The sequence below is a fragment of the Anser cygnoides genome, chromosome 1 (assembly GCF_040182565.1).
Source record: "Anser cygnoides isolate HZ-2024a breed goose chromosome 1, Taihu_goose_T2T_genome, whole genome shotgun sequence".
Taxonomy (NCBI): Eukaryota; Metazoa; Chordata; class Aves; order Anseriformes; family Anatidae; genus Anser; species Anser cygnoides.
This window is the reverse complement of record NC_089873.1, coordinates 114,921,079-114,945,767: the sequence shown is the minus strand read 5'-3', so window position 1 is coordinate 114,945,767 and position 24,689 is coordinate 114,921,079. Positions and strand designations below refer to the sequence as shown.

Sequence of the window (24,689 nt, the reverse complement as noted above, 5' to 3'; positions counted from 1 at the left end):
AGCTAAGCATCCATTAAAATACATCTCCGCTCAAAAGAGAACCCACATATTCCAACTTAAGCAGCAAAAGCTTAAGTACAAGTAGAATCACAAGGAAGACCTGCTGGTATCAGAGCTCCATTTTCCTGGTCACAAGAAAATGGTGAAGGTATGCATGCATGATGAAACAGAAAAATACCAGCAGTTGCTTGCAGCATTTTGTCGATTTTTTTTTTTTTCCCCCTAAACAGATTCAGTAGTATTCCTGTGTAATTCTGGTAGCTATCTGCCCACATCTACCAACTGATGGTAAATTGCTTGTCTGCTGCTGTGCTCACCAGGCTTTTCTGGCAAATTTTATGGCTGTGTTCAGTTTTACAAACTGTTCTCTGAAAAGGCTGCTCTTTCCACATCAGTTCTCAGTATATCTGATGGCAACCTCTGAGTAGTCAGAGGTGGGTCTACTTTCTCAATCAGTCTGACAGCATCCATTAGTCTGGAAGCAGAGAAGAAAAGCTGGGCTGACTTCTGTACATGCAGGATAGCTTTGTTCCTGGAGACTTACTGGTGGTGATTTACTTTCATCCTTATACTTCTCAAAATATATAGCTTCTTTGTCACCCACAAAGACGCAGCATCTTTAGAAGAGACAAAAACCATTCCTAAAACATCTCATAGAATCACAAAATAACCCAAGTTGGAAGGGACCCACAAGGGTCACTGAGTTCACCTCCTGGCTCTGCACAGGACCACCCAAAAATCAGACCATGTGTCTGAGAGCATTGTCCAAGTGCTTCTTGAACTCCAGCAAACTTGGTGCTCTGACCACTTCCTATCGCTTCTGGTCTAAAGCTACTCCTTTTGACATCCAGCCCACAACAGTAGCAAAAGGAAGCCAGCACACTAGAGGAGCTCAGGAAAAAAAAAAAAAAAAAAAAAAATTAAGCTGTGCTAGGCTGTAAGAAAAGCTTTAATTTTACTTATTTTCAACCTAAATACAGGACAATAAAGTAAAATATGACAGTCAGCTAGGTGACTTCAAATGGCCCCATGAAGGACAGAACCCTGGGCAGAAGTTATTTTGTGGGAGACATGCTCACTCTCTGATACCATCTTCTCTCTCTTGTAGTGAGTTCGTATTTTAACATCTGCAGATGTTCCCTTCAAATCTGAAATACTTAATGTTATGTCCCTATGTGAAAAAAATGCTTGTTTCTGGTATACAGAGAATTTTGAGCTTATCTTTTCTAGCTTTTTTTCTAATAATATTTTTTATTTATTTTTCATTACTGCTACCTCCATCACATCCATAATGAAGTTATAAGAAAAGAATGTTTCCATCCAACTTTATAACAGTATGTCAAACAGCCAGCCCCCATTGGTGATTTTTAAATAATCAAAATGGTGTATGCAGATCAATGTAATGTATATGAGATCTAAGGATTAGTGTTTCTTTACCTTGTTTACATTATTTACTTTATAGCTTTGAAAAGTTATTTCCTATAGGTTGCCACCTCAGAGAAATCAACGTCTTCAGTGCTTCCTTCAAAGAATTTGAGCTAACCGTCTTCATAGAGAGGTGACACAGTTGATCAGGGGGAGCACTGAAGACATTTTAAATGAAGCAGGGAGACAGAGCATTTCATTTCGTCATGCCGTGCAGTAACTGTAAGGTACTGACACTCAGAATGACTTCATATTCAGAAAGAACAACCTGCAATTTTTGTGGAAACAGATCATGTTTATTTTAATTTCTGTATGTGGACTAAAGTTCATTTGTTTCTTCCTGACTTCAGTGGTGACTTACCTCGGTAATTCCACTACACAGCTCCGACGGTGCAAAGCATGAAGGCCAGTATTAAAGGAGGTGGTATCTCTGCCCTGTTCTAAAAGTGATTCTGGTGAATACATTTTTGCAACTGATGCTTTGATAATAGAATCACAGAATCACAGAATGGTTTGGGTTGGAAGGGACCTTAAAGACCATCCAGTTCCAACCCCCTGCCATGGGCAGGGACACCTCCCACCAGCCCAGGCTGCCCAAAGCCCCATCCAGCCTGGCCTTGAACACTTCCAGGGATGGGGCAACCACAGCTTCTTTGGGCAACCTGGTCCAGTGCCTCACCACCCTCACAGTGAAGAATTTCTTCCTAATGTCTAATCTATATCTACCCTCTTTCAATTTAAATCCATTCCTCCTTGTCCTATCACTGCACTCCCTGACAAAGAGTCCCCCCCCAGCTTTTCTGTAGCTCCCTTTGGATACTGGAAGGCCTCTCTGAGGTCTTCCTGGAGCCTTCTCTTCTCCAGGCTGAACAACCCCAACTCCCTCGGCCTGTCTTCACAGGAGAGGTGCTCCAGCACCTTGGTCATCTTCGTGGCCCTCCTCTGGACCCACTCTAACAGGTCCATGTCCTTCTTGTGCTGGGTCCCCAAAGCTGAACACAGGGCTCCAGATGGGGTCTCACGAGAGCAGAGCTGAGGGGGACAATCACCTCCCTCGCCCTGCTGGCCATGCTGCTTTTGATGCAGCCCAGGGTATGTTTGGTTTTCTGGGCCGGAAGTGCACATCGCAAGTTCATGTGGAGCTTCTCATCCACCAACACCCCTAGGTCCTTCTCCTCAGGGCTGCTCTTGATCCTTTCTCTGCTCAGCCTGTATTTCTGCTTGGGAGTGTCCCAGCCCGTGTGCAGGGCCTTGCACTCAGCCTTTCTGAACTCCATGAGATTCACATAGGCCCACCTCTTGAGCCTGTCCAGGTCCTCTGGATGGCATCCCTTCTCTCCTAATACTCCTAATCAAGTGCTTATGGTAAAGGGAAGTGAGATAAGCATGTAAATACTATAAACATACTGGATGTTACATTTCACTGTTTCTGATTTTCTGTATTTCCTGAACATCTTGTATTTCCTATTTTCAAATTACAATTACAAATATTTCCCAGACACCCCACAGTTTTTCTTTTCCATTTTTCTTTTTTTAAAGTGACACCCACCTTCATAACTCTGTGCAAGATTATGCCGGATGATGTTCACTGGCTGCTCAGGAAGATTTTTGGATGGTGACTGGCTGCTGGGTACCAAGGAGTTGGCATAATGCCACTGGCATTCTCCATTTGTCTGCAGCGTACTCAAGAAAAACCGAGCCACTTCACAAGGTGCTCCTTGAGACTGCCCGAACTTAGAAGGCAGCATTTGCTTTTTGCTACTGAAGACATGAGAATCGACAGGGAAGTGTCCATAATGGTAAGAGAAAGGCAAGCTATATGACGGGGCATATAAAAGTTCACTGTTTTCTGAATGGAAGTTTTGTTCTTGAATGGTGGCAGCGTTCACTGCAGGGCTGGATCGCCAGTTTCCCACCTGGCTGCATTCCAGTTTGTCTGTTTGGAATGAGCTGTATTGCTGGGGGAAAGAAAAAAAGGAGAGTAAGAGAGTTAAATGACTAACTTTTATATGAAACCACGTAACATATCATACAGGCACCCAAAGCTGGGCCTCCTTGAATTGCAATCTCGCTGGCTACAGTGGCTTACCAGTGCATTTGAAATTCCTTGTCTTCACTATACCTTACCTTCACTTAACATGTGAACAAAGAACAATTTTGTCATCCTAATGTTAAGGGTTTATTTGAGAATTTGCCAGCTGGATTTTAGCTAGTGATTGTAGGCAGTTGCAAATACCGGCGGGCGTAAGTTTGTTGCAGAGCACAGGAAGTTACTGATAAGTGCAGTGTCAGACCATTAATGTGATGTTTTGACTGAAGTGTATGTGCTAGATGCATTCAGTGCTTTTTTTTTTTTTTTTTTAAGGTAATAGTAACCTCTTCCAACAATATTCATTGCAGTCTCAGAATGTCTTACAGTGCTTATCAGTATCACCAACCCTGTTTTATGGGTGATCTCCATACATAGCTCCCTTTTGCATCTAGTTCTGGCTCACCCAGTGACAGATATCACAAATCCCACTTCAGCCCTCTGTTTGCTAGGATTCTTTTGTATGAAGCATTCTCCAGCATAAGGAAACTGCCAGTATCTATGTGATGTTTAGAGCTCTGCACATCAACAGTGAATAAGATGTTTTATGCTAGCTCAAATTTTCACTGCACAGCTGTCCTTAATACATTGCTTTCTTCTTCTAACCAAGAAAACACATTGTTTTTGTTTTTGTTTTGTTTTGTTTTTAAGCACTTTACAAATCCAGAATCTTTCTCCAAATCCAGAAGTCTTTCTGTCTGCATCACTTGCCAGAGCTGTTTTGTAATATTTATGCTGTTCACCCCAAGAACATAAGGGTCTGGTTGTATTCTGGCTTACAAGGACGTTCTTGCAGCAGAGCATGCTGTAGTCAGTTTTACAGTAAGTTCAGTTCCAGGGGATTTCTGTCCTGGCTCAAGGACTCTACCACAATAACTGGTGAGTAAATACTGCTGAAAAAGTTACCTGTTGTGGGTAAGGCGTTGTTCTGAGTTTTGCCTTCATTTTATTACTTTTGGGTTTTACTATTTTCCTTGTTTCCTGCGAGGTAGATACTGAGTTTCTGCACGAAAACTGTGACTTAGAAATGGTAACCTGGTCCAGTGACAACTGAAGTTCCTTATACTCAATATCTCTGCAAAAGAACAGTCCAATAGATTACGTACTCAAACATACCACACAGATTCAAAATAACTCCTTTGAAAATACATTAGCTTTCACAATGTTTTCATTCGTCCAAGAATGAGTCTGCAGTACTAGACTGGGGATGCTAGCAGGTAGTGAATTTTATGGTCTGACTGTTTCCACAGGAGTCTGGCATACACATTCCACTGGGAACAGAGTTTTAACATCTTTGCATTAAATGTCCCTACTCTCTGACCCTAAGCTTATCCCAACTTTCTCTCAGCTATCTGTGGCATTTTGGAATCACGGCCATGTCAGCTGGTAGGAAGACACAGATCAATTCATACATCTTCTCCTTAGTCAAGAATTGGTCTCTTTCCTGGCTCTCACAACTTGCTCTGAGGAGAGGTTAAAGGAGCGATGTTTCTCTCCTGTCAGCGCAATGCCCTTGTAACTAGGCCATCGGAGCTGCAATATTGTTTTTCTCCTCTGTTTTGTTCATTTTGACTTGTTCTACATACAGGGCAGATCTACAAAAATGGCTAAAAAACAAATCAAGGACAGACTATGGATCATATATTGAAACATTAATTGATATATTCCTGATGATTAAATGGTCTCCCCTTGTTTTGTCTGTAGCAACATTGGAGCATATTTTTGAAACGATAACTTTAAACAAACAAACAAACAAAAAAAACTACTTCTCTGACACTTCCTATCTAGAACTCTTTTCCATTGCTTTTTGATGGTGAACAACCTGGAAGTAAATTTGAAGATTATACTGTTATGTCCCTGGCATAGTTTCCTCTTTTTTTTCATTCAAATCACTTGCCCCAACTTATGGGACTCAATCAGGTTGCAGGATGGAGTCTTCCTTAGTGCTGCTGCTCTCACATCTGTATAGGAACGACTGCAGCATTGGCCAATGTGTCTAGCGCTGCGTACCTACTTCAGGTAGTTTGAGGAAACATCCTGTGGTTGCTACCTGGTCATACACTTTACCTCCTCAAGATCAGGTAGTAGAAACAGCAGTATCATATGCAAACACATATGATCCTACCACAAACATCATGCAAACATAATTTACTTTCAAGCCAGTTAAGAAGCGGACAAGTCTAGGCAAAAGGGTATGTAGTTCCCTGCTTTTTTCTGCTGCTTTTCAAAAAAAGCAGTGCCCTTTATCATTTTTTAAAAAAATATTTTTATTTTTTAAGGTAGTATTTTCAGGCACAGTCTGTTCCACTGTTACTTATCTCCTTTATTCCACGTGGGTTTCTGTCTCTCTCAGGTTGATATCAAGACAGGAATTTCGTCACCTTCACCTTTACGACTTGAACCAGGATTCATAAACTGCATGCCCAAACCTCTGCACATTCACAAGCTCAGTGGAAGCCACTTGGCATTGTGCGAAGATAGTTTCACCCTGACTGTCTGCAACCCAAGGCAAGTGAGGGAATCCTTGGTGATTCACCCACCCCCGGAAGGAGTAACGCTTCCTAACATTTCTCTGTCTCGCAAACTGACGCCATGACCTCTGCTGGGCAGCTGTATCTCTTGCTGTGTCAGGACAGCACCACTGCAGTTCTGATGCCAATTACAGAACCAGGTCCAGGTCTAACACAAAAAGCTACCAGTGGTACTACACATTCAAGCAGATGGTATATGAAATAATCATCAAAAATACTAGCTCTTTTTAGCTCAATGTGCTTCTGTAACTAAAAGAGGGAGGATATGAGGAGAGAAAAATGGCTGCAACATACAAACACAGAATGGTACTGGAAGACACAAGTAAAGCAAACTTAAAGGATTCAATTAGTAATGAATCAATTGCTGATAACACGTAATGGTACAAAGTATTTTGACTTACGTAAGGACATAATTGACACTCACTATGCAGTGAGGCCGTGATGAACGGCTGTTATGCACAATGGTAGCATAGCTCTGTACCCAAACCCAGCCTCCATGCTTGGACAGTAGTCGATAGTACTTGGTTGTGACTTGGCCTTTCACCAGCACTGCGAATAAAATACAAAAAAGCACTTCACATTGCTTGCACTTGTGACCACTTCCTGGAGAGATTTATTTGCAAGGGAGGGAATTTTCTCCCTCCTTACCCTTTTTTAGACCTCCTCCTCCGTCCAAACACAAGTTAGCTTCCTTGCAAAAATACCTGTCCTACTCTTTTACATCATTTCATGATGTCACATTGTTGTTTACAAGTAGCATGTTCTCAACTATTAAGGCTTGTATTCTTTCTTTTCCAGTTCACCCTGCTCTCTTCTGCTTACATTCAGCAAAAAACACTTACTATTTTTAATCTTCTAACTGAAAATGAGAAGTTCAAGGCAGCAGAAATATTTTGAAGTGGACACAACTGTCTTGAACTTTTCCAGCGTATTTGGGAAGCACTTTTGATATTCATAGCTTCAAAGATAACTGTATTTTGCACTGGATTTTATGCTATGATACTTTTTCCTATGTAAGCACTACATTTTGAAGGTTGATTTGAAAGAGCAAAATTAAAATGCTATTTGGTTCTTAAGCAAACAAATAAAGACAGGGCCAGAGATATGAATCAGTTATCAGATAGATTTCACTAGAAATGTAATCCTCTAAACACCAGCTTGGACTCTCTGTGAACAAAGATGTTTTGGCATAAGGCTATGCTATGAGTTGTGCAGCATCTTTAAATATTTAATCTAGCCACAAATCTTTCTGGTCCAGTGCCAGGCATTTATCCAATGATTCACCAGAATATAATTCCCAGCCTTCAAAGATTCTTTTTCTCTTGTGTGACCCAAAAGCATGTCTTTATGAAACTCAACCTTCTTACTCCCCTATACAATTAGTTATTTATTTTAAATTAGGAAATAAGGGATTGATTTTGATACTCAAATTATTTAAAAAAAAAAAAAGTAATCAATAGCAGCAGTTCCTTGTAGCTTTGTGTAATACATGATGAAAAAATTGAATTACTGCTTTCCAATGTAGGATTTATACTACTTTGAATTCATTAGCAAAGCTCACTGTAATTTTGTTCTCTTACTATACATGCTAGGTGCAGAAACAGAGCAGAAATAAGCTGATCAAACAAGTTGCCTCTTTCAGTACACTCTAGTAGAGGAAATGATCAATTGAAATTGAAATTTATGGCTTTATATTTAGTGTTCATAGGAGATTCTTCTGACAGGGAGGACATCCAGTATTAAATTGAGAACAAAAAAGTGCATAATTTTGGGGGGGGTGTCCAGATTATTAATTAATTTTATGGCCAGCAGTCAACACTGGAGTTGTGTTTTTTTTGTTCATATTTTACTTGGGGCAGTGTGGGTTTGTAATTTCAATAAATATCAAAGACTGCAATAGTGTGGATAACGTAAATAGCCCAATGGAAGACTGACAGAAATAGAAGAGCAATAGTGTTTGTTCTTGCTAAGAAGTCTTTTAAGTCTGTTGCATGGGGGTCCTCTCTCTGAACTGTTTACTCTCCTGTCCACTTGTACAAGTCACAACATATTTAAATTTTTCTTCAAATCAAGTTAATCTCCCTAAGAAAATCAGGTTCTTACTAAATGACTGTAGAACTATTTAGAGTTTGAAGTCTCTCATACATCATCTTTTTGCCTCATGCTTACAGGTGTTCTTTCTCATGCCTACATTTCTACACAGATTGATTGTAGAGAGGCAGGGAGAGGAGGACCTATGTGCAGATATTAAAAAAAAAATAAAATAAAAAAATAGGGGAAATGTTTATAGTTTCATAAACACACACACAAAATATATAGACACATATACTCTTAAAGTGCAATATGTCACTCCAAAGTAAAGGTGTTGTATCTGCTACTCACAGATTCAGTCTAATGATGCCAAATAAACCTGTTGTAAAGATATTTGTTAATAACCAATCAAGTTCCGTGGATTCACAATGTCTCTTGCCATTCTATAATCCAAATTGTCCACTCCTAGCAAATGATACTTACGTTTTGGCTTGGATAATATAACAAATATTTTTGTAATGGGGCCTCAGTTTTCCACAATGGAGATTAATGCTCTAGTGGTTCACCAGCTATCACAGAGTTCTTCCATGTGCTTTGGCTTTTCACTAACTCTTTTTTTTTTTTTTAATCCCTGTTTTAGCTCTCCAGTTAAGACAGTATTTTAAAAGATGTGAAAACCACTGAGGACTACAGTGTTCAGCCTTCCTTCCTAATTACATAGACAAACCAATATTTCTCTTGGGACAGGGGAGGACTCCATGTCTCATGCATTTTTAGCAATGTGGGGAAAGTCTGACCTTGGCTAAGGGACAGTAGCTGTGCTTCTGATACAGTAAATGAGGTCAATTTCCATTTGGCTCTCGGTGAAATTATCCTGTTTGATGCTGATTGGGAAACCTCAGAAATGGGAGTGAGGTAAATCCACTACCAAGATGATCTGTGCAGGCTCAGACTTCTTGGTGGCCTCCGCTGCAATCAGACAGGGAGGACTCAGTGGCTTTAGCCTTGGCTCTGAGATGTGCCATTTGTAGCTGGGTGTTCCTGTGTTGTGGTTCCCTCCTGGTTTAGCAGGCAAGCTGAAAAAGGCATTGGGCTGGCTGGGCTGGTCCTTCTGGCCTGTCACAAATGGCTATTTTAAAAGGCTCCAGCAGGCTCACAGGCATGTGGCTGGGAGTTGCCAGCCTGCACTTCAAGATACCACTCAGAGAAATGGACTTCTTGGTTCTGCTCTCGCAGCAGTTACTGGTTTAGCTTCCCTGGTGCACACAACCTGGCATGTCATTGGCCCAGCTCTTGGGTGGTGTGGTCAGGGGTTGGCGCCCCAGCAGCCTCTACAGTTCTTTTACCCTCTTAAAAACTAGTGCAGCTCTGCCAGAAGGCTGGATTGCCAGGGGAGCAACAGCAGATTCAATGCCCTGGACAGCAGACTGTGCTCTCCCATAAGATAGGTTCTATAAATACATAGGTTGACTTCCAGGAAGCAGCAAAACATTTTGGTGATGGCATCAGATGGGGCTGTGGGTTGCCTTGCCAAGGCACAGAGATGTGATTCTTTTAAGAGTTTATAATGTGGGAAGAGCAATGATGCTACAACATGTGGGATGCACAAAATCTTCCTCACAGAAAGATGATGGTACAAATGATTTTTTTTCATGAGAGATGATTTCTCTGAGGCCAGAAAAATAGTTTGTCTGTTCTGGAATAGAGGAATATTTTGTCTGGACTGGAAGAGCTTCTCTAGCCTGTCTTTTAGATGAAAGTTTCTAAATCTAAGGAGACGTTCTAAATGTCTTTCAGAATGAAAGGAGTCATCATTTGTGTGGCCGCATTTCCCCTGTTGCAGAGAAAACACTGTGTATATTGATGGTGCTATAGAAATAAATAGCGCTAGTTCAAATATCAGAAGCTTTTTCATAGAGCAGGAAGTAAATCAAATGTTTAAAACAGGAAACGCTGTTTACTGCCAGCACACCTTAGGCAAATATTCACATCTACATTTTCCTCATAGTCTGATGTTCTTTTTATATTCCATCTAACTTGTTCCCCTCACTGTTTCCTTTGTTTTGTTCTCTGTGCTGCCTAACAAAGTTCACTAACTTCAGGTCTTCAGTTTGGGCTTTTTTTCCTCTAAGAAAGAGCAATCGGTTACCCTATTTTAGTGTTGCTATATTTTCCTTTTTTGCTTAATACCCTTATTAGGTGTAAGATGTTTCTCTCCAGATTTCTTCATCAGATGACACTTAATCATCAGATTGTTTTATAGAAGGGTACGTCAAACCTGCCAACCTTTTACTGTTTGTGTTCCTCAGACATTTGCTGATGGATGGTGGGTGAGTTATAACAGTGCTCCCCAGAGGAAGTTTGTACACTTTACATCTGTTTTAATAATTCCTGTTGCTTAGTATTCTGACCATGATCCTGCACTGTTCCTACTGTTGCCCAAACATTAGCCATTTCCTTCTTTTTGCTTCTTGGCATTTAATTGCTATGATCTTGTATTTTTTTTTTCTGATTTTAAACTTTACAATAATTTATCTTTGCAATTCAGGTACAGTATCTAGAGACTGTTTTCAGTTATTCTGTTTTGTTAATGTTTTTTGTTTGTCTGTTTGTTCCCTTTTTTTTTTTTTTTGAGTAAGTCAGTAAACATGATGTGTCTCTTTTTAAAACTCCAGTCTGACATAGGTCAAACTGGTAGCCAAACTACAGATCTTCTCCCACACAGACAGAGCTATCCATGACTCTGCTCTAAAATGGATAAACTGTTTTCCAGAGATGATTGTGGCTATATTGGAAGCATCTGTATAATGGTTGATATGGGTATTTTAAATAGTCATGTACAAATAAAGAGTAATTTTTTTACAGGTTGACATTCACAACCAGATGCAGAAATTAGCACTACAAAAAGGATGCCCCCAATATGGCATTCTGTAATCCCTGATTACAGAATCATTCTAGTTTATATTTTATATTGACTCAAAACCTTCAATAGCATTATGGTAAATATGATCTTGCTGTAAAGATCAACTTTTGCTTTTGCAGGTGTAGTACACATGGCCATCAAAAGAATTCAGTACTTGGAGTTCCAGCACTGATTTGTGCCAAACACAATTACATCCTTCTTTTATATTCCAAATCCTCATGAACAGCACAGAGTAAGGTGAAGAACCAACTACCTTGTCCTTCAGGAAGCCTAAAAGAAGTATTTGACTCTGGCTGCTTTCAGTCCACAGAAGCAATCTGGAAAAAAATTCACTGACATTGGTTTTTGGATTTCATCTTTGCATCGTATGGGCTGCAACAGACTGAGCCAAGTCCAGATTTCAGCTATTCCCTCAATTTGCTTCTCAAATTAATGTGCTACTGAATGAACTACTTCCCAAATCCAGATGTTTGAAGATATGATTAGTGTCTCTGTTGGCAGATGGGGAATTATTAAACGTGTAATTTTTTTTCCTGACACTCCATTCTCCAAACCTCATCCACATGCTATTAATGAACATTCATCTCAGGATTTTTTGGGTTTGCATTCACTTCAAACATGGGTTGATTATTACTAACATGTTTCAGAGGAATGGGGAGCTCTTGCATAATTTTTCTTCTAACAACAGAGGATAGTAAAGTCCAGATTTTCCCGTCTTGCTCACTCACTTGCTCTTTTGTATTTTCTTTTTTTTTTTTTCCTTCAGGAGTTCACTACCCAGAATCAAGTCCACATTTTCAAAAGAGCTCAGATCCTTTAAGTCTAAGATAAAAGTACCCAGATATATTTGTATAAGCACAGCATATTCACTATCTAGCTTATTTGCAGAAGCAATCATTTCCTTAAGTGATAGCCAAGCACTTTTGAAAATCAAGCTTCAGTCAAGACATGGAAACCTTTCTTTACTTTCCAGCATAGTGCCTGTTGCCTGCAAAACTTCTCACTCTGGCTAATAAATTTCAGTCTAGCATTCTTTTTACTTACACAGATGATGAGCATATCGTAAATGGAACACATCACAGCCATGAACATGGTGGTAGAGAGTTTTTTCTATCAGATCTTGGGGCTCATATCCAGTTAACTCAGTCACTCTAGAAAAGGAAGATTTCATAATAAGCAAAAGCTCTAGGAATATTCAGTTTCATTAATCTAACTTTTGATTGTGCCAACAAATCAGGTACCTAAAAACTGTAGGACAAAATATTAGTTTTGGAAACAGAATCCTCATCTTTATAAGAACATAAACCCTCTCAACCCAGCCAAAGCAAGGTGCAGCTATTCCCTGGCCAGCCTTACACACAGACAGGAAAGAGTTCTTTTACTTATTTCAGCTTTGGGCTTTTGCCACCGCCATGCATGATCCTTTGCACAAAAATCCAGTTGAGGAGCCAGTCACGAAACAATAAAACTACTCTTGTGCACTGCTGACAAATTTTCATTTGCTTTTGCAAACATACAAGCATAGCATGTATGTCAGTCCATAGAGGCTGTGATCATGGTCTATAAATAAATTCAGGCTAATGACTAACAGAAGAAGGAAGCAGGAGTTTATTCCAGCTAAGAATGTGGAGAGACAAGGAGCTATGAAGATCACAAGCTAAGAAAAGGAAAGCTGAAGCTAGACTTGAGAAAAACTTCCTCACTTGAGAAGAAGTGGAAGAATAATGGAAGAATTTGAAACAGCAACATCTCTGCAGACATTAAAGAACAAGGCTGCACTGGCCAGAAATACACTGGGACACACCTAAAAGTCTCCTGGAGGTTGGCTTCCAGGTTAGACTCTTCTGGAAGGAATCCAGTTCACAAGTCTAAGGCCTCCTAATGACACAAACTGCAGCACAGTGAGCGAGGATGGCCAGGACATTCACTTCAAAAGGATGCTGCTGGTCTGAACTAAAACACTGATGTAGATACACTCCGTATCAAGGAATAACACAGCAGCATCTACAGAAAGGACTGCAGGGGTCTCAAGCAACATGTGCCACTGAGGGCTGCAGATAATGTAAACTTTTTTTTTTTCTTTTTTTTTCTTTTTTTCCCCTTTTCCTGTTCTCTCTCTCTCTCTTTTTTTTTTTTAATAACTATTATGTATCTTATTTACTCTTGCTTTAGCACTAAGTAATCATGTGGACTTCAAGGAAATCAGAAAAACAACAACAACAGAAAAAAACAATGCCTTCATGGCCTGAGTTCTTACAAATACAGTACAAATACATCCATACCTCCCCTACCTATACCTTCATTTGGGAAAGTCTTGCATGCCTTTGCCTCAGGGATGACCAACGCAGAGCGAGCATGTGTGCTCTCTTTCTGCAGCAGGTTATGTGAGCACATGGTTCTGTTTCTCCTCTGCAGTGTGCCCTGTCCTTCCTGGTTTACAGTTCTAGGAGCCCAATTTCTCACTTAAGAATTTAATCACCTATCAGCGTGATGAAATACTGGTATAAAGTCCCGTTCAGATTTCAATGCTCCTTCTGGATTTACTGCAATTAAAACAAAGCTGGCAGTTCGTTCTGCTCACTTAATGGGTGAGTACAGAGACAGTTAATCCAGAAAACAAACAAGCAAAAAGCTACAAACCCAAGCCAGGTGTGAATGTTTCTGGAAATGCAGCTTCACTTTAAAAGTTGGAATCTAGAAATAAACTTAGCTGCTTGATGTCCTTAACACAAAAGCAACCCCTCAGTAAGCTGCTGTAGGGAGCCTGGGCTCTGAGTGTTGTTATCTGTGACAACGCACACGGAGAAAGAAAGAGCTTGCCCTAATGATCAGCTCTGCCCTCTAGAATTCCCTAAAACCTTTGTAATCTCTGTAGCAATGGAAAAATAGGCTGCACCACCTAAATCAGAAGCTGCAGATCATTTAGAGGGAAGCGTCTGCCTCCTTTTTCCAGTTACCATGACAAATGAACATTTTACATTGTATTGAGCATCTAGAAAGTCTTGCCTGTTTCTTCCTATGGCTGTAATGCTGTAATGCCTCTCTGCTCTGTGACTGTTACCTCTAAAGATCTACCAACTCTTTTTCTTGCATGGATACCAGAAGCAAGCCTGAAAACAGTTTTGTCTTATTCCTAGTACACCCCTACTTGGGGCAAATATAACTTGGTTTGCTCAGCTGGGAAAGCAAAGGGCTCTGGTAGCGCTTAATACCCCCAGCTATCCTGTGTGTGGATGACACACATCTGCTCTTTGGTAAACACAGCTATGCAAGAGTACTGGTTATATCTGTGCTCCTGTCAACACCTCTGGTTATACTGTCTCCTTTGAAGACACTTATGTCTCCAGGCAGTTCCTCTTAGGCACATCATTTCCTTTTTTCCACATGCAAAGACATGTTGCTGAACCCCGTGTGCTTCTTTGTAGCTGTTACATTAAGTAAAGCATGCCAAAAAAAAAAAAAAGAGAGAGAGAGAGAGAAAAAAAAAGAAGAAAAAAAGAAGAAAAAAAAAAAAGGAAGGATTCCAGAAACAACTAGTTCTTTGTATTTTAGCAGCTGATGGCCCACTATCTCATTGACTTAGCATGGAAAAGAAGCATGTTCTTGCATGGTTGATCTGCCATGCAAAACTTCCCCAGTCTTGGATACAGTCTTTTTCACTGTTACACATAAATATCATTTCTGCTTCTCACAAATCCAGCATGTCAGGGAAATGAGAGAGTATGTGACATACTGCTCCACATGCAGGGATTTCTAAAGAATGATCATCTTGTCAATGATCAAGTCTGTTATATTGTCTGGGAACTGGGCTTTTCCCCTGAAGGTATCTTGAACTGAACTGTACAAAGAATCATTGTATACTAAAAGACAGCAAGTTTTCAAAAAGGGTTAAGTGAGTCATTTCACAATTCCTTCAGTTTTGTTTTTGTGCTCTTCTCTTCCTAGCTGGTATGTGAGCCACATCTACCGAGGGTGGAGACGAGGTTCTCTTTCCTAAGCAGAAATATTTTCCCAAGTTTTCTTTAGGAAGGCGGTGTTTCCAAGTAGTAGCCAATGGAATTCATTTTCTTTGCTTCCTTCCAACCCCAATTAGTAGGGTTGGTTTCATTGTTAAGGCATTAAAATGTTAAGGCATTAAAGTGTAAAATACTCTTACTACTTTTTTTTCTTACTACTTTGCCAAAAGCTTTCTGGATGACCCTGAAAAGTAATTTGAGCTCAGTGTTTCAATTACAGATGATGGTGCACGATTATTACTTCCACTAGGTTTGCATGTTAAAATTTATCTTCTTTAAGGTAAAAATGTTTTACTGCTCTTCTGCACATTAATCATAGCAACAAGGCTTTAGCTGACTCTCTGAAAATGTAGTGAACTATTAGTTAAAGTATACAGGCTCATATGTTGGCATTCAAGACAAAGTGTGGCCTATCCAGTTACCTGAAGAGCTTTGAAGAGCTCATAGTGTTTGTCTTCCAGATTTATTTTGTACTGCTTTCCTTCTTATAGGTATTTTGATTTGTTTGGAAACCACCGCAACTTATAACACTTGACTTTGAAAACATTTTATGCTAGAAATGAAATAGCTGCTTACCTGGAATCTAGGAATATTAATTTTAAGTCCAAACTTGCTCTGAACATAAACATGTTACTGTGAAGTTTGATCTCAGTGATTGCACTGGGAGGTAAAGATTGACCTACAGCCACCAGTCCAACGATTTGGTAACAGGAATCATACAAAGACATATCTAGCATATACTGCCGTATCTTCAAATAGCCACTGCAATGGATCACCTGGCATGAAAAGAAAACACACTCAGTATCTGATGGCAATGGAAGAGGCTGCAAGTCAGCTGACCACCCAGTTTCAATGAAGTTATAAAGCAATACACCCTTATAACACAATTACTGCATAGTCTTAGGGCTTCAGAAGCGTGGTTAATTTATAAATGGAGATTAAAACACAATAAATGCAGTTTTTGTGTTTACTGCTGCTAACATGATCAATCCAGTATTAAAGCATATGCTCTTTGGGACTAGCTACACTGCTTCCTAGTCAACACTTTAAACTTTCTTAGGTATAAATTTCTTCTAGATCCAGTCAGAATTCTTGTTTGCTAATCAAAAAATCTGGAAGTTGCTTTTTGTTGCTTTTTTTTTGATGTCTCAGATTCTCACTCTCTCATGGGTACACATAAACATCTACTTTTTCATGACCCACTTTTTCTGGTGAAAAACACACACTTCAAAAATCCAGTTGAAGTTAATGTATTGCATTTATAAAGATTAAACACTGTATGTGTAAATGCACTGAAAATGAGTTTTAACTAAGTTCTTCATCTGGCATTCTTTTGGTGTGTGACCAAATCCAGGGTCTTGAGATCAGATTCCTGAATCACCATATACAATTCCCAATCACACGAGTGTTAACTTCAGTGTTGGCCTGTAAAAATTCACAAAGTCTGCTAAAGAGAGGGGAAAAAAAATAATAACCTGGGGACTCTTCCAGAATATAAGATTTATTTAATGTAGTGCTGGTGTTTAGAAATTATTTGTGCTCCTGCCAATTTTCTACTCCAAACAGCAGGCAAGACACTGCCTGGGCTTTGTGGAGAACCAGAAATACATTCTAGACATCCATTATTAATTTCCATATATGCTTGACTTTTAACTGGGTCCAATGTAAAGGAATTAATTTCCAGTGTATTTAGTACTACAAACAACCTACTAAACAGTCACCTATAAATAGGCTCCTCTGGTATGACCTTCCTTCCTCCCCTCCAATCATCAAGTTATTAGTATGCTCAGAAACTTATTTAAGATCTTCCAGCAAATCCTACTAATTCTCATAATACTTGATTCACGAGTTTTTCCTGCACTTTAGCTATTCACATGATATGCTCAATAGTATTAAGTCCTGACCCTAAGTACAAAGAGAATAATAAATTTAAGCCAACATCTTTCTAGAAGAATACATCCTTAACTGTTTCACTGTGTAAACTTGTGATAATGAACAAAAAGAGAAAGAAGGTGATTCCCCTAATTACCTGTCATAAATGGAAAAAAAAAAAATAAAACAGAGATGCCACCACTACAAGCTCTACTTTTTTACCTGATTTCACTTTCTGCTTTGGGACATATCCATTTTTGCTGGGAAGCAGCTGAGCAAACAAGGGCCCGTAATGAAGAACTATCAGTGTAACCAGGTAGATAACAGTGTAAATAAGCAGATATATGTCTGAACCTGGAACACGTTCCTTAAACAAGTCCCGCTTCTCTTGCATTTTTTTCTTTTTGTTTTTGAATGACACGGACAAAACAAATCCTCACCAGACTGTATGTGAAATACCCTTCTCTCCTGATGCTTAAGTGATAAAATTTTACAGTGCAGCTCAAAGAGCAGCAAGTACATACTGTAAAGCTGAGATGAGGAACTACCTGAACGGCAGGTGTTACTGTAGAATTTCAGTCTTTGCTGTGGCTTGCTGATTTCATGTAGTAAATAGAAAATTACTGCAAGCAATAGGATTTGTAAACAAACTTGGTGGCTCAAACCCTGAGCTGATAACGATGATTTAGGGCAATGTTATGGTCTCATTAACATTGAGGTAATTCTAGCCAGGCCACTGAGGTGACCTGTGCAACTCCATGGCTGCTCAAAGTGTGGTAATACCAAGGCAGAGGGAGATGGGACCTTCCTGTGTCTGGATTCCTGCCCCACCTGCCTCCAGTCCCAGAAGGGAATGAGACCTGTCTGTGCTCTCTATTTTCACCCTTGTGGGTGTGCTCCAGGCCCCAGTCTGAAAGATCAGGGAATCAGGATGTGGAAATGTGCTACAAAGCAAACTCTAACTCACTGTGGGAGAGTCTAGAGTTGCATTACTGAGGGAGTCTGCAATCAGCACTTTTGCATCTGTTCTAATACTTCCTGTCAAAGACTTTGCTTTCAGCCACACATATTTAAAAACAAACTAACTGAGTGAACTTGTCTCTTGTTGAATACATGAAAATAAAAGCTCATATACATTACCTTGTAGCCACTGCATGTCAATCCTGCATTCCTCTTGGCTAGGACACACTTCATTCTCAGGAAAAAGGATCTCTCAATTTCATATTCTGAAAGCATAAACCACATTGCTTGTTTTTTACTGAAGATTTCAAAACTGTCCATAGCATTGCCCCTGATGATTTAATAGAAGTGTTTATACCTTAGACAGCAATAGAAGTCAACCACTCTACTTTCCCACTCAGTCTCCACTCTCAGGGTTTATTTTACCTTGATGTTAGGATTCCCTGTGAAAGTTGGACAACCCAGCAGGCCTAGGTGTCAAATTTTCTGTTTTTAACCACCCTTCACAAGGCAATCACCTTGTTTCTGAACAGCCAGGTACCAGCCTGTATTGGTAAAGGGAAGGAAATCTCCTTTGGCACAAAGGTAAGGCAAGGTGCTCTCCTAAGTAATAGCAGAATGGGAAACAAGAAAATGTATTGTTCTTGTAATAATTTGAGTGTCATGCCCAGGCTGGCATAATTCTAGCCTCCATATCCAATATTATTACCTGTTTCACTGACTTCCAAGCTATTCTTGTTAGACGGTTTTTAATGTCTTCAAGGGTAATCTCAAGGAAATTTTTGAAGGCAAATATTGCTCAGGTACATTTGTATTTTCTCCTAAGAATAAGTTATTATTCTCTTTAACAGCTAGCTATTCCCTTTAACATTTCCTGCATCATTAATGGTTCTGAGATTTTATTATTGAAAGTTGCAGCTCAGAAGAAAACAACTATATTAGGAAAAGAAAACTCGTAGCATTTCTATGAATAGGAAAATCAGGGAACCAGAGGGTTCTTCTGATGTGTTGCAATGTGTATTGCTTTTTAAATCCCCACAGAGTTTGATACAAAGCCCCCTATAATCAGCTGGATTCTTGCTTTAATTTGACTTAGCTGTTGTGTTCCCAATTTTTGTGAATCCATCACCCAGTTAGCACCTCTTGGCCACACACCTGCAGTGGTTTGAGCCTCAAACCACTACCTGGAAACCAATAAACTCTCTGCATTAAGTTCCAAGTTTAAAGATCTGAAGATATAACCACAGAAAAATGACTTGGTCAGGAGGGAAGATAAATGCAACATGCAGTGCATGTCAACTAGTATCAGCCTTCCTGAGTATTTGAATTTTCCATTTATCTTCCTAATGCAAATTAGATCCGTATGGGGAAAAACAGGCACTCTAAATGAACTGGCACATCTACTATAGAGTTTTAAATACAAATGTATACAATTTGGTGGGAGGAAGCCATACAGTACAGATTGCTGCTGCTGAAGCATGATCTCATGATTAAAGAATGGATCTGAGAGTTAGGAACGTTGGTGCAATTCATTGCTTTGGTACAGATTTCTACAGATTTAGTGCTTGCTCTCTTTCTGCCACAGTCCCATACATGCTAAATAAAGGTAAAGTTCTCTCTTTGAGGGTGCCGTGGGGGAAAAAAAAAAGAAAAAATCACAGTGATGAGGACAATAAAACATCTTTGAGCATGGACTGAGTTGCTAGCATTCTTACATTCTTTTATAAAAAGAGACAATTAGTAAAATCGAAGCTTTTCAAATGTCCTGCCACAAGATTTAAAGGATCTCTTTCAGTATAAAACTCCCTCTGGACACCTTATTCTTTGGTCTTCTTTAGCTACTTCCTTCTTTTTTAAATATTTCAGCAAACTACTGGAGACTAGTGCAGACACTACTACAGAAACACTCAGGTAGCTCTGACTTCACTGTTCCACCAGGAATAGGGTTATGATTAAACTGTGGTCTTTGAGTGTCTATAAAACTATAGTAATACGCAGACTGTAAGACAATGTTTTTTTTTTTCCTTCACTGTTTAAAACTGGAAATCAGTTCATTATTTAGAAAGGGGTCATATCTCCTTGATTTCATGATGGTTAATGGTAGGCAAGAGGTCCCCTTGGAACACCAGTTCTCTTAACTAGCTACAGAATCTTAAGAAAACCAGAGGAATGATTAAAACAACTCAAGGGCAAGGGTTTTGTGTGTTGTGGGAGAGCAGTGTAAGGAAGGATATGTGCCCTAATATGAAGTGGTGGGGTGACTGAAATGTGATAGAATTTTACTTAAATGGCAGCTGTAAGTGATTTGTGATACCAAAGACTAATAACTGGTAAATTCATTGTATGTAATCAAGTGCAAAATGATACAACTCTAATTTAATAATGATGTATTTATTAACCATTGATCACTGAATTATTATTTTTTAGTTGTGTTGTTGAACCAACATACACTAGTCTCTTAAACCAGTTACATCTCATGTCTGCAATCTGAAGAGGGAAGAATTACCCATTAGGTAACCAGGGACTCATCTGGGAGCTTCCAGTTCAGAGGCTTGAGCTTGCTGACATGAAGATAACCAAGCAAAAGGAGAGATGGCTGGTGTCACCAAACAGAATCTGGACCCTGACCAGCAATACAGCCCTTTTACCTGAACAGGCTAAAGGAGTGTACACATGATGATAAACAAGCCTCTTCCTGTGTGTATTAACTGTGACTGACCGTGCTTGTGTGGGAGCCCAGTGTTGCCATGAGAGTTGTCATTTTGGGTGGGAAAAAATAGAACGTGCTGAAAGGAGGAAAGGAGAACCTCACCATTCCTGGATGGTCTGGGCCATAACAACCCTAAGAGTTACTTTGTAATGACACGTGCCCCGTAGCACAGGTGGATGCACAAGGCCACATTTTTATCCAGCCAGCTGGGATTGTTATGTGGCTAGTTAAGGCTAATGGTCACTTCAGGGTGCCCAGCGAATGATGTGCAGTTACTGCGTGGCATCTGGCACCTTGTTTGCAGCATTGTAACTGAAGAATGCAAAAGCTTTCAGAGCGATTCCTTGTGAGTCTGTGTAAAATCCACTATCAAACTTTGTGACTGGCAAGAACAAGTGGGATCAGGCCATTCATATTGCTTATGCTTATGTGAGCATTTTTTGTGTGTATGGGTTGCTTACAAAAGCACTGTTCTCCCATCCATGTTGATATGTTATTGGTCAGCTCTGTGTATGTGTGTGTCTGTGTGCACCTACTGGGAATAAAACCATCTCCAGATCTGATCAAGAGACTGTAAAATATAAAGGAGCAGTAAGACCAAACCCTCACATAAAGAACCTAAATGTGCAAGACTGTGAACAGTGTGAATTAGTGTTCATATAAACTGATATCTTTACCAGTGTGACTCCCCACTACCCTTAAAAGTAGCAGAAGGGGGTTAGCAAAGCAAAAAAGAACTAAAGTAAATTTGTAATTGTAAAGCAGATTGGGAAATAAAGAACCCTGGTATCCTGCTGGATACTAACACATCCATCAATATAATGCAAAACTCGAGTTGTCACATCCAGGCTGTACTTGATGCAATTAAGATGGTCTACTCTGACGAAGAGAATGTAGAAAGCAAATGAGGTACTTAAAGGTTTAGCAAGCAAAGAGGGAGAAGCTGAATATTCATATAGAAGAAATCAGAGGAGCTGTGAGAAGAGCGATTGCTAATGCATGCTGCCCTGATGCAGAGGTTAATAACAAAACTGTGAAGAGAGAGTAGAAATGCAAGCACAGTTACAAAGCAGGAAAAAGCCTGTAACATAAATGGCCTGCACCTGCTGTAAAAGCAGAATGACTGGAGATGTCCAAGCAAAAGTCTCAAATTAGTAAAGCAAGAAGAACAGTAAATGTAAATACAGCACTTCAGGCGTGTGAATTGAGTATAACTGAATAATCTGATGAGTTAAATGGTTTTATCAATCACAATTAAGCTCTGAAAAAAAAATGAAAAAAAATATAACAAACCAACTAGACCTAATAATATGATTATTGATATCACCAGAGTTTTTATCATGTAAATATGTAAGCACAGAATGTATAAATAACAGAAGGAATCCTAGGCTTTCAAGAAGGTAAAAGAGTCTTGAAGCACAGAGGAAATCAATCAAGCACTATCAGTTCTTAAATAGTTCAAGGTTGAGAGAACTGTGGGCTAAGCATGTGTATATGAAACTTCAAGGGAGAATAATGAATAGTGAAATGTCATTATTGAACTAGGTTATAAGTAATACTGAAGGAAAGTAGCCTACTAAAGTATTAGAGAATACTCATACTTGTCTAATAATTGAAGCTTAACCATTGTATTTAGTTATTCCAAGATGTTAACTCCATAAATGCATCACTGTAAGTGATGTTAACACCTTTCCTTTAAGTGTTAAAAAAAAGTAAAAATCTATGTATAAATGTAAAATCTGCCAATTTAAACTGAAATATAAAGGTTTATTTTATTTATTTATTTATTTAAACAGAGAAAAGACTAAACCCTGGTTGCTGGCATCATCTAATGAAGAACAGCAAAAAAGCTACTACTGAGTAGACCAGAAAGTCTTACTGAGATGTTCCAGCTGAGTTAACACAAAACAAACCATTTGTAACAATCTTTTGTTATTTTTTTCTTCCATATAAAGTAGAGAAGAAAATGTAATCCATTCAAACCCTATGGATATTGATAACTATGTGTTGCTCAGCTTTGTTTGTCTGTCTGTTTGTTTTTTATTAAGGGAGATAGAGAAATAAAACCACATCCAGCATGATAGATGTTTTCATCTCCAAACAAAATAAATCCTCTCTCTCTGTGTGAGGATGTACATAATATTATTAGCAGTGATAATGATTAGAAGAACACTGTTATGTGTGTTACACATTACAACACTGTAATGTGTGTGTTTGTATGGATGTAACTTGACGTGTTTACACAATAGCATTTTGAGAGCTGCAAGAAACAAAGGAGAATTCATTAAGCTTAGCAATGTTCCCCGTGGTAAACTGTACTTTACAACTGCAGATCAGAGAAGTCCTCCAAGTTTCAATATACAGAATGAGAATGAGTGTGAATATGTGTGCATCTGTGTGCAAGGGAACGGGAGTGGGGAGGTATTTGGATGGTTTTTGTTTGTTTGTTTGTTTGTTTTTTCCAGAATACTACGGTGTTCTGCTTCTCCTATGCAAGTAGTTTATGAATATATTTAGGAAACAGCCAGCTTAGGTTTCAAAGAAGTGAGCAGTCACCACACAGAGATGTGAAATTTTGTTTCAATGCATGATAAATTTCACTGTTGTTGGATCTCTTAGTGCTATTTCTTTCAAATACCTATTATTCCAGTAAGTCCAACACATATGATGAAATTTAAGTTTAATTGCACCTTCTCTAGCATTTGTCCTAGCTGTCTATAATTCTGACAAACAGCTGTGTATCTCTGTGAAAGGTTTTAATGCAGCTTTCCTTTATGGATGTAAGTATCGCAGCATGGCACTGCTTTTCCCATCTTCACCTTTACTTTCCATGTCAGTATCAATTTTTCTCCATTTACGTGAATGTAACTTATTTCCCTCTTCTAAACAATTTTAAAGTAATTGGAAAATTGATACTTCTTTTCGTGAGTTGAATAATTTTCAAAGCTTGTGTGTTCTTCTGTTCAAGCTTTTTTCAGAAGGTGAGTTAAGAAGAAGTCTCAACAGCTAGTATAGCTAAAAAGAAAACTCTTCCCCCACTTCTAAATTGCGAAGTATCTTGAAATGCTCTGATGATAGCTTCCTGAAAAGAAGACCAACTGTCTTAATACAGCTTTTAACATTTCCCAGAACTTATTGATGTTGTGTTTATCTACTACAGGAATTAGAGATGAAAAGCAGAGCTTTAGGGTTCTTTCTAAATATTTACCCTCTCATTTTTGGCATACTACTCTTCTTGATCCAGTCATGGAATGTGATCTCAGGTCAGTTTTCTATTCCAGCCATTTCCAATACTTGTTATAACTTGGATTTCTTCATGGTAGTAAATTTCTGATTTTGTTTGCTCTGTATCAATGTTTAACATTTGAAAGTGATTGTCCTCTCCTCATTGCTCCACAAACTCTTACTGAAATCTATTTAAGAGTGATCTGCAAGTCTCTCAGTTTTTATCCTGGAATTCTAATTTTACACTTTCCCCAACTGGGTGATTGGCAATACATGGAAATAAAAACTGATGCAAGTAAAACACTGGTTTTGATCAACATTATTATATACTTTGTGCAGATTTCTCTGTCTTTTCTGATTCTCTTTTTTGGAAAAGTGTAATTGAGGTTACTGAGATCCTGGCTTTTTCAGTAAGGCTACTATCGATATTTTAGTAGGCACTAAATTTGAGGTATCATTTATAATGAGTTTTCCAGGGGGATACACTGCAAGGTAGAATCCTTATCCATGTCCCAGATGGTCATTTCAAATATATCATTGTTTATTTTTCAGACAAACTCTATGTTTCCCTTATCGAATTCAGAGAAGTTTTTCTATTCCACTAATATACTACTATACTACTTGGTCATCTTACAGAAGCTCCCTTTCTGAAGCACCGCTACAATTTAATTGATTAAAAGAATTATAAATAATGCAGAGAGTAAATGGCTTAATTCAAATCCCACCCCAGATTTATCTGTTTGTTAACATCCACACAGAGCAACCTGTAAAGGAGGTTGCAGAGAAACATTGTTGTCTCTGGCCATACTGATGATATATTTCTGACAGCTCTTAACATAATTTCTACAAAGTATGCCATCTCAGTTATGCCTTTTCTTTTCCTTGCCTAGTATATCAAACAATACAT

The 24,689-nt window shown here is 39.0% G+C and overlaps 1 protein-coding gene across 3 annotated transcripts in view; it reads right to left on the bottom strand.

Moving 5' to 3' along the window:
* Nucleotides 1–24,689, bottom strand: part of SIM2 (SIM bHLH transcription factor 2) — a 60,789-nt gene that overhangs the window by 9,278 nt on the left and 26,822 nt on the right. For all 3 annotated transcript variants that reach the window (XM_066978709.1, XM_013181240.3, XM_066978700.1), the window contains 6 exons: nucleotides 18,028–18,113; nucleotides 15,592–15,791; nucleotides 12,044–12,150; nucleotides 6,447–6,594; nucleotides 4,421–4,589; nucleotides 2,975–3,383 (listed from right to left, as the gene is read on the bottom strand). In XM_066978709.1, the coding sequence (XP_066834810.1) occupies nucleotides 2,975–3,383; nucleotides 4,421–4,589; nucleotides 6,447–6,594; nucleotides 12,044–12,150; nucleotides 15,592–15,791; nucleotides 18,028–18,113 (1,119 nt within the window). The remainder of the gene's footprint in view (nucleotides 1–2,974; nucleotides 3,384–4,420; nucleotides 4,590–6,446; nucleotides 6,595–12,043; nucleotides 12,151–15,591; nucleotides 15,792–18,027; nucleotides 18,114–24,689) is intronic.